The sequence below is a fragment of the Xiphophorus maculatus genome, chromosome 16 (assembly GCF_002775205.1).
Source record: "Xiphophorus maculatus strain JP 163 A chromosome 16, X_maculatus-5.0-male, whole genome shotgun sequence".
NCBI lineage: Eukaryota > Metazoa > Chordata > Actinopteri > Cyprinodontiformes > Poeciliidae > Xiphophorus > Xiphophorus maculatus.
Window position 1 is genome coordinate 1,887,843 of NC_036458.1, and position 12,687 is coordinate 1,900,529.

A 12,687-nucleotide genomic window follows, 5' to 3' on the forward strand; every position below is an offset into this window, starting at 1 on the left:
TCCAGACTGATGGCGACACGTTCCCGTCTTTATGGAGCAGTTATAAGATTGAACACAAAGTAGAGCTTCCTGCACAAAAGATCCAGAAATTTTGGAATTGAAAAAATATTTTAAAACTGAATTAAAAGTTTGAAACTGAAATAAATAAATAAACAAAATCTGAAACTGAAAAATAGGGTTTTTTTCAGTTTTTACATTTTTATTAGTTGAAATTTGTTTTTGAGTTTCAAATCTTTTCAGTTAAATTATTTTTCAGTTTCTAACTTTTTTGATAATTTCTCGTCTTTTTTCAGTTTCAAAACTGTTATTCAATTTCAACATTTTTTCAGTTTCAAAATTTTCCAATTTCAAACATTTTTTTTGTCAGTTTCAAATCTTTCTTTTCAGTTTCATTTTTATTTCAATTTCAAACGTTTTTTCAGTTCCAGAAGTTTAAGTTTAATTTTTTTTTAAACTTTTGAACAAACTCTATGTGGAGCTAATAGTTTGTCCACATAGAGTTGTGGACAAACTATTAGCTCCACAGATTTAGAAAATAATTTTCCAACATTATCAAAACTTCTCCTGCTCAGAATTGAGAAACAAACCCTCCAAACCAAATTTAGTTCAGAAATGAACTTATGTTAACTTTTCCTGTTGTCTTATTTGTGGTTTTTGGCAGTAGTAACATCCTGCCATTGATCACCTAACTTGCATGATTAAAAAGAAGTATTTCGATACGGCTGTAAAACCACTTCATCTTTGCTCAAAACTTTTTATCAAAAAACCTGCTTCTTTTTAAATTGCTGAGTTTTCACTAATCAAATTTATTTTTGTAATTTAATCTTGGGCAGTTCTATGTTTGATGGAAATGCAGCTACTGCAGGTCCGACCACCGCTGCTGATCTGGTTGCACCATCGTTCTGGCATCATGGCCCCTCACATGTTCTCCCACCGGCGTGTCGTGACAGTGAAGCTCCTGTCTGCTCCGCCCCGTGGGACCCTGATGATAATAAATGTCTGAAATCCAGATGGATCATATTCCCCAATCTGCTCGGCTCAGACCTCGTGGCCCTGCAGCCTGTTGTTTGCCCTGCAGCCACTTTCACCTTTCAACTCTGCTTTTAGAGCATCTGCTATTTCATCTTTGGACTTTGGTTTCTTTCTCAGCCACTTTCTGTCCTGAGATGCTTCAAAAGAATATATATATATATATATATATATATATATATATATATATATATATATATATATATATATTTGTTTAAGGCTCAATAAGACAGCATACCTCGGATGTGTCCTTTTTTTCTACATTAACTGCCTTTTTGCAAGATGTCAGGACTCTTCGTTCTGTTATTATCTTCTGTTACTTGGACTTTTATCAGTTTCATCTCCTCTTGTGGCAGTTTAGCTTCACCTGGTTCAAATTCTGTAAAAATAAATCTCCTATTAAGCACATTTGATATCTAATTAATCAAACAAATAATAATTGTTTTGCATGTTAAGACATTTTAAAGGCCTGAACTTTTCACAGATTCACCCTTTGCTCCAAATGATAAAGTGGAACGTAAGGTTATTGCATTTTTGGCAATAAATTGTTTATTTTCTTATTTAAAAAAGAATTAAATTCATTGTTTATTTGCATTTTGTTATACATTTTAATTTAGTGTAAAATAAGCTTAAGTGGTTAAATAAAAAATCTACAGAATGGTCCATTTTTATACGATTCATCAGAAGAAGAAACGTTTGTTTCAGGCCTCAGTGCTGCAATATGTTGCATTGTCAGCATGTTTTTTATATGACAAGAAAATCTGACTGCATGGAAGGAAAATATCAAGAATCCAGTTACAGTTATCCTTTCTTACTGTGAATCATTCAGGTTTTATTCAATAGCAAGTTAATCCTTTGCAGTGACATTCATGAATTCATTAGTTTACCTCTGAGTAAAGTGGCATTAAATGGAAGATGTGTCATTTTATTGATCCAGCGCAGCGCTCTGTAATTAAGGCTGTTTAAACGGAACCAGTTAATGTCTGAATGTTTGGATCGAACACATGAAAAAAGCCTCTTCAGCTACAGCTACAGCTACAGAGCTACAATGCTGCTGTTTTTTTTACCTGGGTAATCTAAAAATGTATTGCGTTTTTATGAATGTGACATTTTTGTTTAAGTAATTTGAATTAATTTGAGTTTCAGCCAGAAATGAAAGCAGTAAGATGAAAGTGAGCCATCTCCTGAGAGGCAGCTGGTTTATTCACACAGAGACACTAGCTCTGTTCTGGACAGTTTTAATCAGAATATTGATCTGTGTTCACTTTTAAACTTGGCAGCATCAAAGTGTTGCAGCATTATTTTCTACATCCATTAACCTAATCTGCTGCCATGTCTGACCTCCACAAACAGCTTACACTCCGTTTTCCCAGAGCTTCATGCTATTAAGATCTGCACTGTTCGTCTAATGAAATGGGTCCAATTCTTCTCTCCAACACTCCAAAAAGCACAAAACCTTACAAAATAGTTTTGTCTAGTTTCTAGTGCAAATGTCTTAGTAAACTTGAAATGACAAAACTAACTTACAAATACATTTTCATCAAGACATTGGCGCTTTCTCCAGTGTAATAAATGACATAATATGCCGATTGAACTAGAACTTTATCATCAATATTAAAGAATTATTTACTTGAAACACGCTCCTTTATCTTGCTGAAAAGTTACCTTTCAGTTAGTTTGGTCTTATTTCATGTTAGAAATCCTTTAAAGGTGACTTATGGTTGTTTTTGTACTCTGATCTGATGTGGTGAGACTTTTAAAAAGTGCAGTTTCTGTGGTTTTTCTCACTTGCAGCTGTCATTCCTGCAGTGAAAGGAGAGTTCAAGGATTCGTCAAACCTCCAGCCGGGCTCAGCGTCGCTTCGGGTTTTCCCATCACCACCGGGCCAACATGAGGGGCTTTAACGGGTCGGCTTGTGGCTCTCTGCCAACGCCTCCAGGTGGTTTCATTAAGCTCATCACTATCATGCTAAACGACAAGGTTTTGGACAAAAACGGAAGAGTACAACCAAAAATGAACTGCTGAAGTGATTCATTAATCATGATTAATCAATTATTGAAATAATTGTCAACTAATGTAGTAATTGATTAATAATTGGAGAATAGACACTCAAAAAAAGCTCCAAAACAATATATTCGGAGGAGTTATTAAGACAAAACTGTACAAAATATATATACTTCTCCATTTAAGATAAAAACAACCATAGTTTTAGTTTCACCCGGTTCAAATTTATTAAAATAATTCATTGTTTTTGCATTTTAGGCAATAGCATGTTTAGTTTTTATTTTAAAAAGAAATGGAATTATTTGTATATGTGCATCTTTTAATGTATTTCTAATATTTTTTTCATAAAAAACAGCTGAGATGGTTAAATGACAAATCTGTATAACGTGCCAAATATTTTAATTGCCAGAATAATCAATAGAATAATTGATTACTAAAATAATCGCCAGTTGTACCCTAAAAAGAGCTGAGCCTGTAAAACAAGACAAAAATAAGGACAACACAACTGTATTTCTTTAAAAAATAAAATGCTCAAATTTTCTCCTTTCTTGATATATTTATTTTATTTTTTTTAAATAATTTAAACAATATCCGTTAAGAAATAGAAAAATCCCACAAAAAATAACGCTACGTAAAATTTCAGTTGTTTCCAGAAATATAAATACAACTTAATTTTAAAAATGTGCAAAATCTTGAATTTTTTAAAACAAGAATTTATAAAAGTCAGTTGTAGTTGGATTATTCTTCCTTTTACTCAGTGACAAATAAAAAAAATAAAGACATCACTGTTTGATTAAATTTAAATAATTTACCAATTCATTCATGATTTAAATCTTTTATTTCCGTTAATTATAATGTTCTCCTTACAGATTCTTGTTGAAGGGGAGTTTTTCCTCTCCACTGTCACTACATGCATGTTCACTAAAATACTCAATGCAGTGTGACTGGTTTACTTGGTTGGAAGCTTTTTAAACTAATTTGAATCATTAACTGAGCTTAATGTACTGTTTGATAACTTTTTTTTTACAAGGTGTCTCAAAACGTTGAATTAGAAAAAATACCAATTATTCTATGCATGTATTTTAATTATTTTATGTTTTTTTTGGGATCGAAGCCAATATTGTTTTCCCCTCTGTACCTAATCTTGAGTAATGGAAAGACAGGAGTCTCATATAGCTCATTAGAGTTTTTCGACGCCCATCAGCAGCTTATACACCTGCTACCATCTGATTTTAATGTTTTCAATGTTCGGAGCAAATGAAGAGTGAAATTATATTCATAAACTAGCACATTTCCTGACAGTAAATATAATCCTGTCCATTATTTATTTGGTGAAATTGGAAAATGAATCATCTTGTCTCTGGATGCACATCTTCTGTGAATTCATCCATTTCAGAAAGGACTGAGGAGAAATGAATGTGACATGTTACAGAGTGCACACATCAGAGAATAAGTCATTAATTACCCAGTGAATTTAATGGAGATTGGTCTGGTTAGTGAGCACAGCAAAGAGAAAAAAGTTCACTTTACCCACAGAGATTTACTGCATGTTTCCAGAAATGAGTTAATTCAGCTGAGAGTCAGTTCTCACACTTATTAAATGCTTGTGGCGGTAATCTTGCTCTGTCCAATTAGAAGCCATGTTTCTGAACGACACTGCGCTGCAGCGAATGCCGCTCATCAGTCACTGATTTAAGTGGGAATGCAGAGTCACGCTGAGATAGAGCGGCGCAGAGGATTTAACCTAGAAAAGGCCATGTAAGAATGATAAAGAATAGTAGTTTTTCACATAAAATACTGAAGTTATGCTGGAAATGAATGGAGGAGAGAGATGGTGAAAGAAAGTACCAGTATATTAAAGCACAGCAGGAACAAGCTGACAAAATAAGATTTGTGTTGTTTCCATACAAACTAAACTATCTAGCATGTCAGGCTACAACTACAAACTTTAAAGATGATCTATTATTCTTCCTTGAACAGGTTAGAATAGATCTATGTGATACAAGATGACCAACAGGCACAGGTGCATTTCTTCAGGTATGAGACAGATTACCTGTCTCATATTGTAATGTAAAGATGGTTTTTTATTTTAAAAAATTACATACTGCTCCTTTAAAGCAACCTCCAGAATGTTTCAGTTACAATCATGTAGCACACTGTAAAAAAAGAGTCTCTAATTTATGGCAAAATACTGGCAGCTGGGCTTGCTAGAATTTAACTGTATTCACACAGTTAAATTCTGGCAACCCAGCTGCAGGTATTTTTAATCTTTTAGGGCAGCAACAAACATGGCATAGACATGTTGAGGTACAAGAATTTCTAATAAAGTTTTCTATATCTTGAAAAATATAAGCACACATTCCTGACTGATCAAACATTTCAATCTCAATGTGAAATTTAGGTGGAGCCTTTAAAGAAAATATACCAGTCACTACTGATGTTGTCCAGTGTGTTTCCATATTTCCAGAGATCCATGCAGAGTTTGGATCTCTGGAAAAGATCCAAACTGTTTTTATAATTCTATAATTATAAAGAATTATGTTCTTTATAATTGGGTTAAATTTCCCAGCAGTTTTTGGGACAGCAACAGGACAGCAGCTAAGTGTCTGGTGATATGTTGGATGTTGGACAGCAAATTGTCGCTCATATTTTATCTGCATGTGCAGACTCATTTATCATCCCTGCTGCAATCAGCCAGACCTCCCATCAGTTCAGCAGGTCTCGGGGAGCAGTGAAGAACAGACGTGTCTCATTTCTGCACCGCTGTGTTGCCTGTTGGTGTCTGAGACAAACTGAATAGTCACACCACCAACAGAGATATCATAGCAAAATAACCCACAACCTATATTACACCAGCTAAAGCTTTAACATCTTCTGAATAATTAAGTCTTTGGAAATGTGCTTACATGGCAGCTGAATCAAGAGATGTATGAAACAATAAACAGTTGGGTTTGTTTTGTCATAATTTTTAATTTTCTTTATTCTGTGAGATTTCAATAAAAGATTTCTGCTGAAACACATTTCTTTATTCTTCATAGTTATTCTGTAAAATTTGTCGTTTTGCATTTTTTTCCTTTTCTATTTTCCTCATATTTTGCACACTGTTCTATTTTTACATATAAACTTTTAGATTAAAAGTTAAAGGTACAGTGGTGTATGAAACATTTGGGCAACATATGAGTAACAAGGCTTAACACGGAGCAAAAAACAAATATTACTTAACAATATTGGAAACAATATTACCTTGATGATTAAGATAAGACTTCACCATAAAAAGTATTTTCTAAGGTAAGGTAAGGTAATGTTATTTATATAGCACATTTTCATCAACAAGGCAATACAAAGTGCTTCTAGTATCCTGTAGGACAAAAACTGCTACTACTACTACTAATTTAAATAAGTAAATTAAATAGAGGGTGACCTAGACAGCTACAGTATATGTATTAAGAAGTTAATGGTGACTAAAATTTACATTTAATTCAAACTTTAAGCTTTAAAAAAACTTTTTTTCTGGACCATTTTATGCTGGTTATGGTCCTCCATAGTTATATGTCTTGGAAAGTAAACAATTCATAGCTGTATTCTTCCGGCCCCTGCAAACCTGAGTGGTGAACCCCGTATTCCTTCATCTGTATCAGTTGATGTATGGTTTGAAGTTCGTCACCGAGGACAGAATAAAAATATGGAAGCTATCGTTTTTTGTGGTCATAGGTAGGTTTTAAAGGAGTTAATTAATATATTTATTTTAGAGAATTATTTTTAGAATAAGAAATAGACACACAACAAAATCATGTAACTCCATATAGGGTGTGTACTGCGATGTTTCGGCAGGTGTCCGTCAGTTAGCTAGCTAACCTTTGTAGCTAACCTTTCCTTGTCGAACATTCTGGCTTCTCCACCGCTGGTTTGACCGCGACATGTTTCGTAGCTTGTTAATAATAGACTTGTTTGTCTGCTTATATTTTCATTAAACGTGTTTATTTTCTTCTTTTGATTATATTAAACTAATTTTGTCAACTGCCGTGAAGCCCTGACGGTTTCCAGCTGGTTATGTTGGTGAATGTTTAGTTATTTTGTGATTTAAATCGCAACAACTGATCAAAAATTCAAATAAGCATTCCCTGGCTCTTCATTTATGAATATCTGTTTAATTAGTATAGCATCGAATACCTTATTTATTGGATAATTGCATTTCTAAACAACTATTGGTTATGCTAAATGAAAACCTATAAAAATATAGCATGGAAACGATTGAAAAGGTTTGTTACATAATTTGTCTACAAAGTCATTGGGGAAGACTGCTTATTTTTTAGACATCCAGTCGACACTGAAGGCTTTAAGGGAAGGTAAAGACATGAGAGGTGATTGTCAAAGAATCTACTAGTTTAGGAAAAAAACTGGTAGAAAAAAGTGAAGGATGACTGAAACCACAAGAGAAGATTGTGAAGCAAACCCCAGAGTTTTGGGAAGATTCACAATGCAACAGCGAGAAGTTAAATAAAGGTCTTATCTTGGGGTTTAATAAAGCTATTTTTTCTCAGAAACTACTGTTTCACATCTGTAGGTGCTCCAAGCTTCACCAACCTTTATAATGTTCATTATGACAGAAATGGAATATAATGAAAACATGTTAAATAATTATGTTCGAAGTATAGGATATTTCATACACATTGTTCCAGAAATTTGTTTGACGGTATTACTGTAGCAAGTTGCTAAAGACACATTTATTCCATTATCAACCTTTTAAGCAAGATGGTAACTTTTGAAAGAAGTTCTCCTCATGTTCAGTGAGCATCCTTGAGGTGCTTCTGTGTCCTCACAGTACAAACAAATTCAATTTGGTTTGATTAAATGACACACTTTAGGTGTGTACACACTATGTATCTGTTGCTCTCATTCCTTTTATAGGTTTACTGAACATATTGATTTTTTTGATGGTGAAAATAACTTGATTCAACAAGAATAATCTGCTTAAGTAGAAATGTCTTGGTTTAAAAAAAAGATAGCAGGAATTAAAACTTTTTACATTGTCATTAAGGCTGTTGCATAAGGTAATTTGGATGTAAACAATCACACTTCACCAAAGTCCCAATGTTGTGTCCACTGGAGGCAAGTTGATGATTTGTAAACCGTTCAACCCCATAACGTTTTTGTTGTGAGACAACAGTGATACCAACTGAGTACCCAGTGGGCTTTCTCTGGGTACTCTCTCCAAAAATTTGACCGTGTACTGGTCGCTCTAAGTTGTCCCTATTTGAAAATCATATTTGAAAATACCTAGCATTTTGAAGACTTCTTCAGGAGACAAATTCACCCGTAATGGCTATATGTTAGAGATTGTTGATTCTGGTTGAGAACATTAATTTTTAATGCGCCCATCCTCACAGGTAACTTTGTATGGAAACATAGTTGCTTTACCCTTGTGATGTAAACATCAGTGTCTTAACACTGTCCTTTACACGGTCATATGTAACAGTCAAGCTTGATTATCAGTACATTCTGTTTATTTTCTTATTTTTTTTAGAATTGTGATGAGCTTTTCCAAATCTGACCACCTGATTATCAATAAACTCCACAAGGTAAGTGTATTGCTTTTTTATTCTGTGATTATAAATTAACATGTTTGCTATGAGCTTGTAGTTGTAGTTCTAAACTGGTGTAAAAAAGTTTCAAAAAACTGTAAATATTGAAATGCTGATTAGAAATAAAACCACAATAAGTACATGGGGTGAGAACTAACTGTTATGAGGCATTTGATAAATTAAAGATGCATTCATATAAAATGAGTATTGTTGTCTGTATTAATTATTTCTATTCTTTAGTAAATGGTTGCAGAGGTTGATTTTTGTCCATGTTGATGATTTGTGCTTTTGATCAGTTATCTTTAAAAATGTATGTGTGATGTGTGGCTTTTTTAGATGACATTGGTGTGATTTCATTCATTAGTTTTTTGTACTGTTCTGAAACGCTGATGCATATTCTTGCTGTTAAATGCAATACTGAGGTTTTGTACTATTTATTTCTTTATCTTTGTATATTATGTATATACACATAACCTGCATCTTAACTCGAGTCGAGCAAATCTCAATCTCGTTGTTATCTGTTGATGACAATGACAAATAAATCTTATCTTATCTTATCTTGGGAAAACATAAAACCTTAAAATATTGGTAAAACATACTTTGTGCTGTTCTTCAGTGAAGAGGTGGGAAATTTGTTTTTGTAGATAAAGACTCTTGTCTGCATTTCTTGTTCTCCTGGTTAATTTTTCTGAAACAGGCGCAATCCTTGTAAATTAGAGCAAACAGCTTAAGAAGGTGAAGAAGATTCCAGATGGCTCTTTACTTGCCTTGTTTATTAAAGGGTATGGTAACAATGGAAATACACATGATACTTAATATGCTTTTCCCTTGCTTTAAAAGTGCAGCAACATTACATTGATGATCTGAAAGTCTTGGTGCACCCAGTGTTGTAGACTTAGAAAATTTACGGAAGACATATCAGTTCTTGAATAACAAAATTATCTTTATGCTTTGCCTTTAAACATGGGTACTGAAATGATGTCGGGAAGAAAAATACATAAATATCTCAAGTTGTAATCAGACTGAGAATTTGAGAGACTATAGTATATCGTCTCCCAAAAGATTTCAGCAAGTAGCATAAATTAAATCCTTTTTTACAACCATCCACAGGTTAAATTCTTATGCATTAAATACTTTTCAATATTTCCATTTCTTCTAATAATTCAATATGTCTGGCTAACAAAGTCCCAGCTTTTTAGGCTATATTTTTACTTTTTGCTGCCCAGGATATTATTGCACTGATAACTGAGAGGAACCTCTCTCAAGTACACTGTTGGTGTAGGGTTTCATTTTTGCTTTGACTGAAAGCTCAAGAAAGAACCTCCAGACATATTCCTCCTCAGAGGGACGCAAGTCAGTGGGCCTAGGAAGGAGAGTAGTTCAGACCTCAGACTCCAGACTGGAGACCCTGCCCCAGGGCTTTGGCACATAGGGACTGTTGACTCTTCGCGCCACAAGGACTTGCCTCCGATCTCGGCTCCCTGAACCCAAGTCCTCTCGCTTTGGGCCATCATAAGGCCCAAACATGTTGTTGTGGTAAACCACTGGTCTGTCCGTCATTCTAGGGAGCATTGCTGTGTTTTCTGGGCAGTGGCTGGTACACGGAAACAAGTGGCACATGTTCTTTGAGCTGTTGTAGAACTGGGACGGTCCTTGTGGGAGAGGCCCCACATACACTGGTAAATCTGTGTACGAGTTCAGGTAGGTGGAATAATGTCTGTGCACCACCGTAGAGGAGGAGCGGCGCAGTGCAGCGGCGTTCTGCAGGATAGCTTCCCTGTAAGAGGGCAGCCGGGTAGAGTCAGCGTACTTTATCTTTTGCTTGTAGGGGTAAGAACCCATATGGGCTGGGTCTAAGTAGGCTGGCTCGGCGGCCAGGGGATAACAGGACAGGTTGTGCCCCAAACTGCCGTACAGCTTGTGAGGCTTTGGATTCGGCCCCACCACCTGTGGAAACAAATCAGGCATGTCTGTTCGGGTGGAGGGAGCTGTGGATGTGGAAGGCTTTGTTTCATCTACCTGATGGATTCTATCGTTGCCCCACGTGGCTTTAAGAAATGAGGCTCGTCGATTTAACTTGTCCTTTCCTAAGAGGGGGATGTCGTCCATTTCTGGCTCCAGGTAAGACTTCATGCAGGAGTTGCAGCTGGTGCTGCTGGCGGGGTAGTGTCCTGGAGTGCAGGCCATGGCCATACCATCAGGGGCCTGGAGGTGATTGGCTCTCAACTCAGCAAAGCAAGACCGTGGTTCATCGTAGTCGACTCTCACTCTTGGCTCTGGATTATTAAACAGATAGCTGAAAGACCTCCGTCTCCGACTTACACAGTCTGGGGGGTAGCTGAACTTCCTGCGGAGGGGTCCCTTGTGCTCCACGTAAATGTCGGGTACCTGGAACTCCCTGTAGGAAACAAAAGGGGATGCTGGGTGCCGGCCCTGGTTTTCCACATACAGCCTGCTGCTGTGGTGGGGATTGGACGTTCCAGAGGGAGTTGGATCTCTCATGGCGATGTGTGGGCTGCTGAGGCTGGAAATGGGCAAAGTTCTCTCCAACAGATGCTGACTGCTGCGTGTAGGCAGCGTGTACCGAAGTGGAGTGGGTCGGGTTACCACCCTGGGCTTCTCTAGAAGGGGCTGGGTGGATGTGTCCCCGTAATGAACTGGGAACGTTGGTGTAATGGCCCTCTGAGGGTAGGGGGAATGATTGTCTGTTATACTGGAGATATAGGGTAGCCGGCCGTGGGTCACATCTGTGGTTGTAACTCTGGGAGGCAGGCCAGCTCGCACATTGTCGGCTCCACGTCTGCTCCAGTTTTCTATTGTTTTGGTGGCGCTATCAAGAGAGTTCTCAACTCTAGCAGATGACACCATGTCCTTGGCTGTCCTCAGCATCTTAAGCATGTTGGCTTGAGTGTAGTTGGTGGTGACGTCTGGACTCTGCAGGCTCCCATTGCGGTCACTTTGCTCTACTCCGTTAAAGCAGCTGTAGATGCCCTGTAAATGGATGGAAAGGTAAAATTAAATAAATCTGCAGACCACTGAACTCTTGATTATGTTTTATTACAGTCACAGATTATTTCCTCATTAATAAAATATCCTATGAACATCAGATGTTAATGAGGTGAAGGGCTTGTTGCAGAAGAATATTTATCCTTGTTTATGTGACTTTCTGAGATTAAAAGGATGATTTTATGCTGCAGGATATTGGACATGAGTCCTATAAATGTTAGTTGCTGATCATGCACTTAGCATATTAGTTTCTCCATTTCACCCCACCAGCTTTATTTTACTTTCAAATTGTGTATTGCTCTGGAATGCAGAATCTCACCTTTGACCACAGTTGATACAGAGATGAAAGTTTTTAATGGGGTAATTTAAATGCAGTTTCTCAGGCATCATGACCATATCTTTCAGCAAACAACCATAAAATCCTCTTTCCACTATGAGGTCGTTTTATTCTGCTTTTGTTGTCATCTTTGGAATATTGTAATTATGGAAGAACTTGGTTTATTAATGCCTGTTTGATTTGTTTGAAGTTGTACTTTTAGGTAAAGCTTCCTACCTGTCAGTGTTACCTCTCTTACTATTTAAACAGTGCATGAAGACAAAAAATAATAACAGAAATTCACCAAATCAGTGGGTGATCGGCATGTCAAATACTGAGTGATTTAATACATCAACACTAAAAAGTCAGTTTCTTTTTTAAGAAATCTAAAGATCATATTTTCTCTTTAATGTGCCATTAGAAGAATAATTTGGAATAATAAAAAAAATCAAAATACAACCAGAAGTGATGTTAAAACAACTTGGTCCATTTAATTATGTGATAATTACTTACTCTACTGATAGCCAGGAGAAAGTCCAGTCGGTCTGATTTGCGAACTGAATGGCGAAGTTTCCAGTAGAGCAGATGTTCCCAGGCAAACACCAGTAGGCTTAGGCCCATGGCGACAAGCAGCATGTAAAAAACTCCGGCCATGTTGTCGATGTCCAGCTTACTGCTCATGACTTCTTTCTTTTCGTTACGACAGATACCTGTGAGCCAGACGGTTTGCAACTTTTGGGTATCACCTGT

The 12,687-nt window shown here is 36.4% G+C and overlaps 1 protein-coding gene across 1 annotated transcript in view; it reads right to left on the minus strand.

Moving 5' to 3' along the window:
* Positions 1-9,373: 9,373 nt before the first annotated feature.
* Positions 9,374-12,687, minus strand: part of LOC102238048 (glutamate receptor ionotropic, NMDA 2C-like) — a 52,514-nt gene continuing 49,200 nt past the window's right edge. The window contains exons 12-13 of the mRNA XM_005803188.2: positions 12,451-12,683; positions 9,374-11,606 (exon numbers count right to left, since the gene is read on the minus strand). Of these exons, the coding sequence (XP_005803245.1) occupies positions 9,996-11,606; positions 12,451-12,683 (1,844 nt within the window). The 3' untranslated portion in view covers positions 9,374-9,995. The remainder of the gene's footprint in view (positions 11,607-12,450; positions 12,684-12,687) is intronic.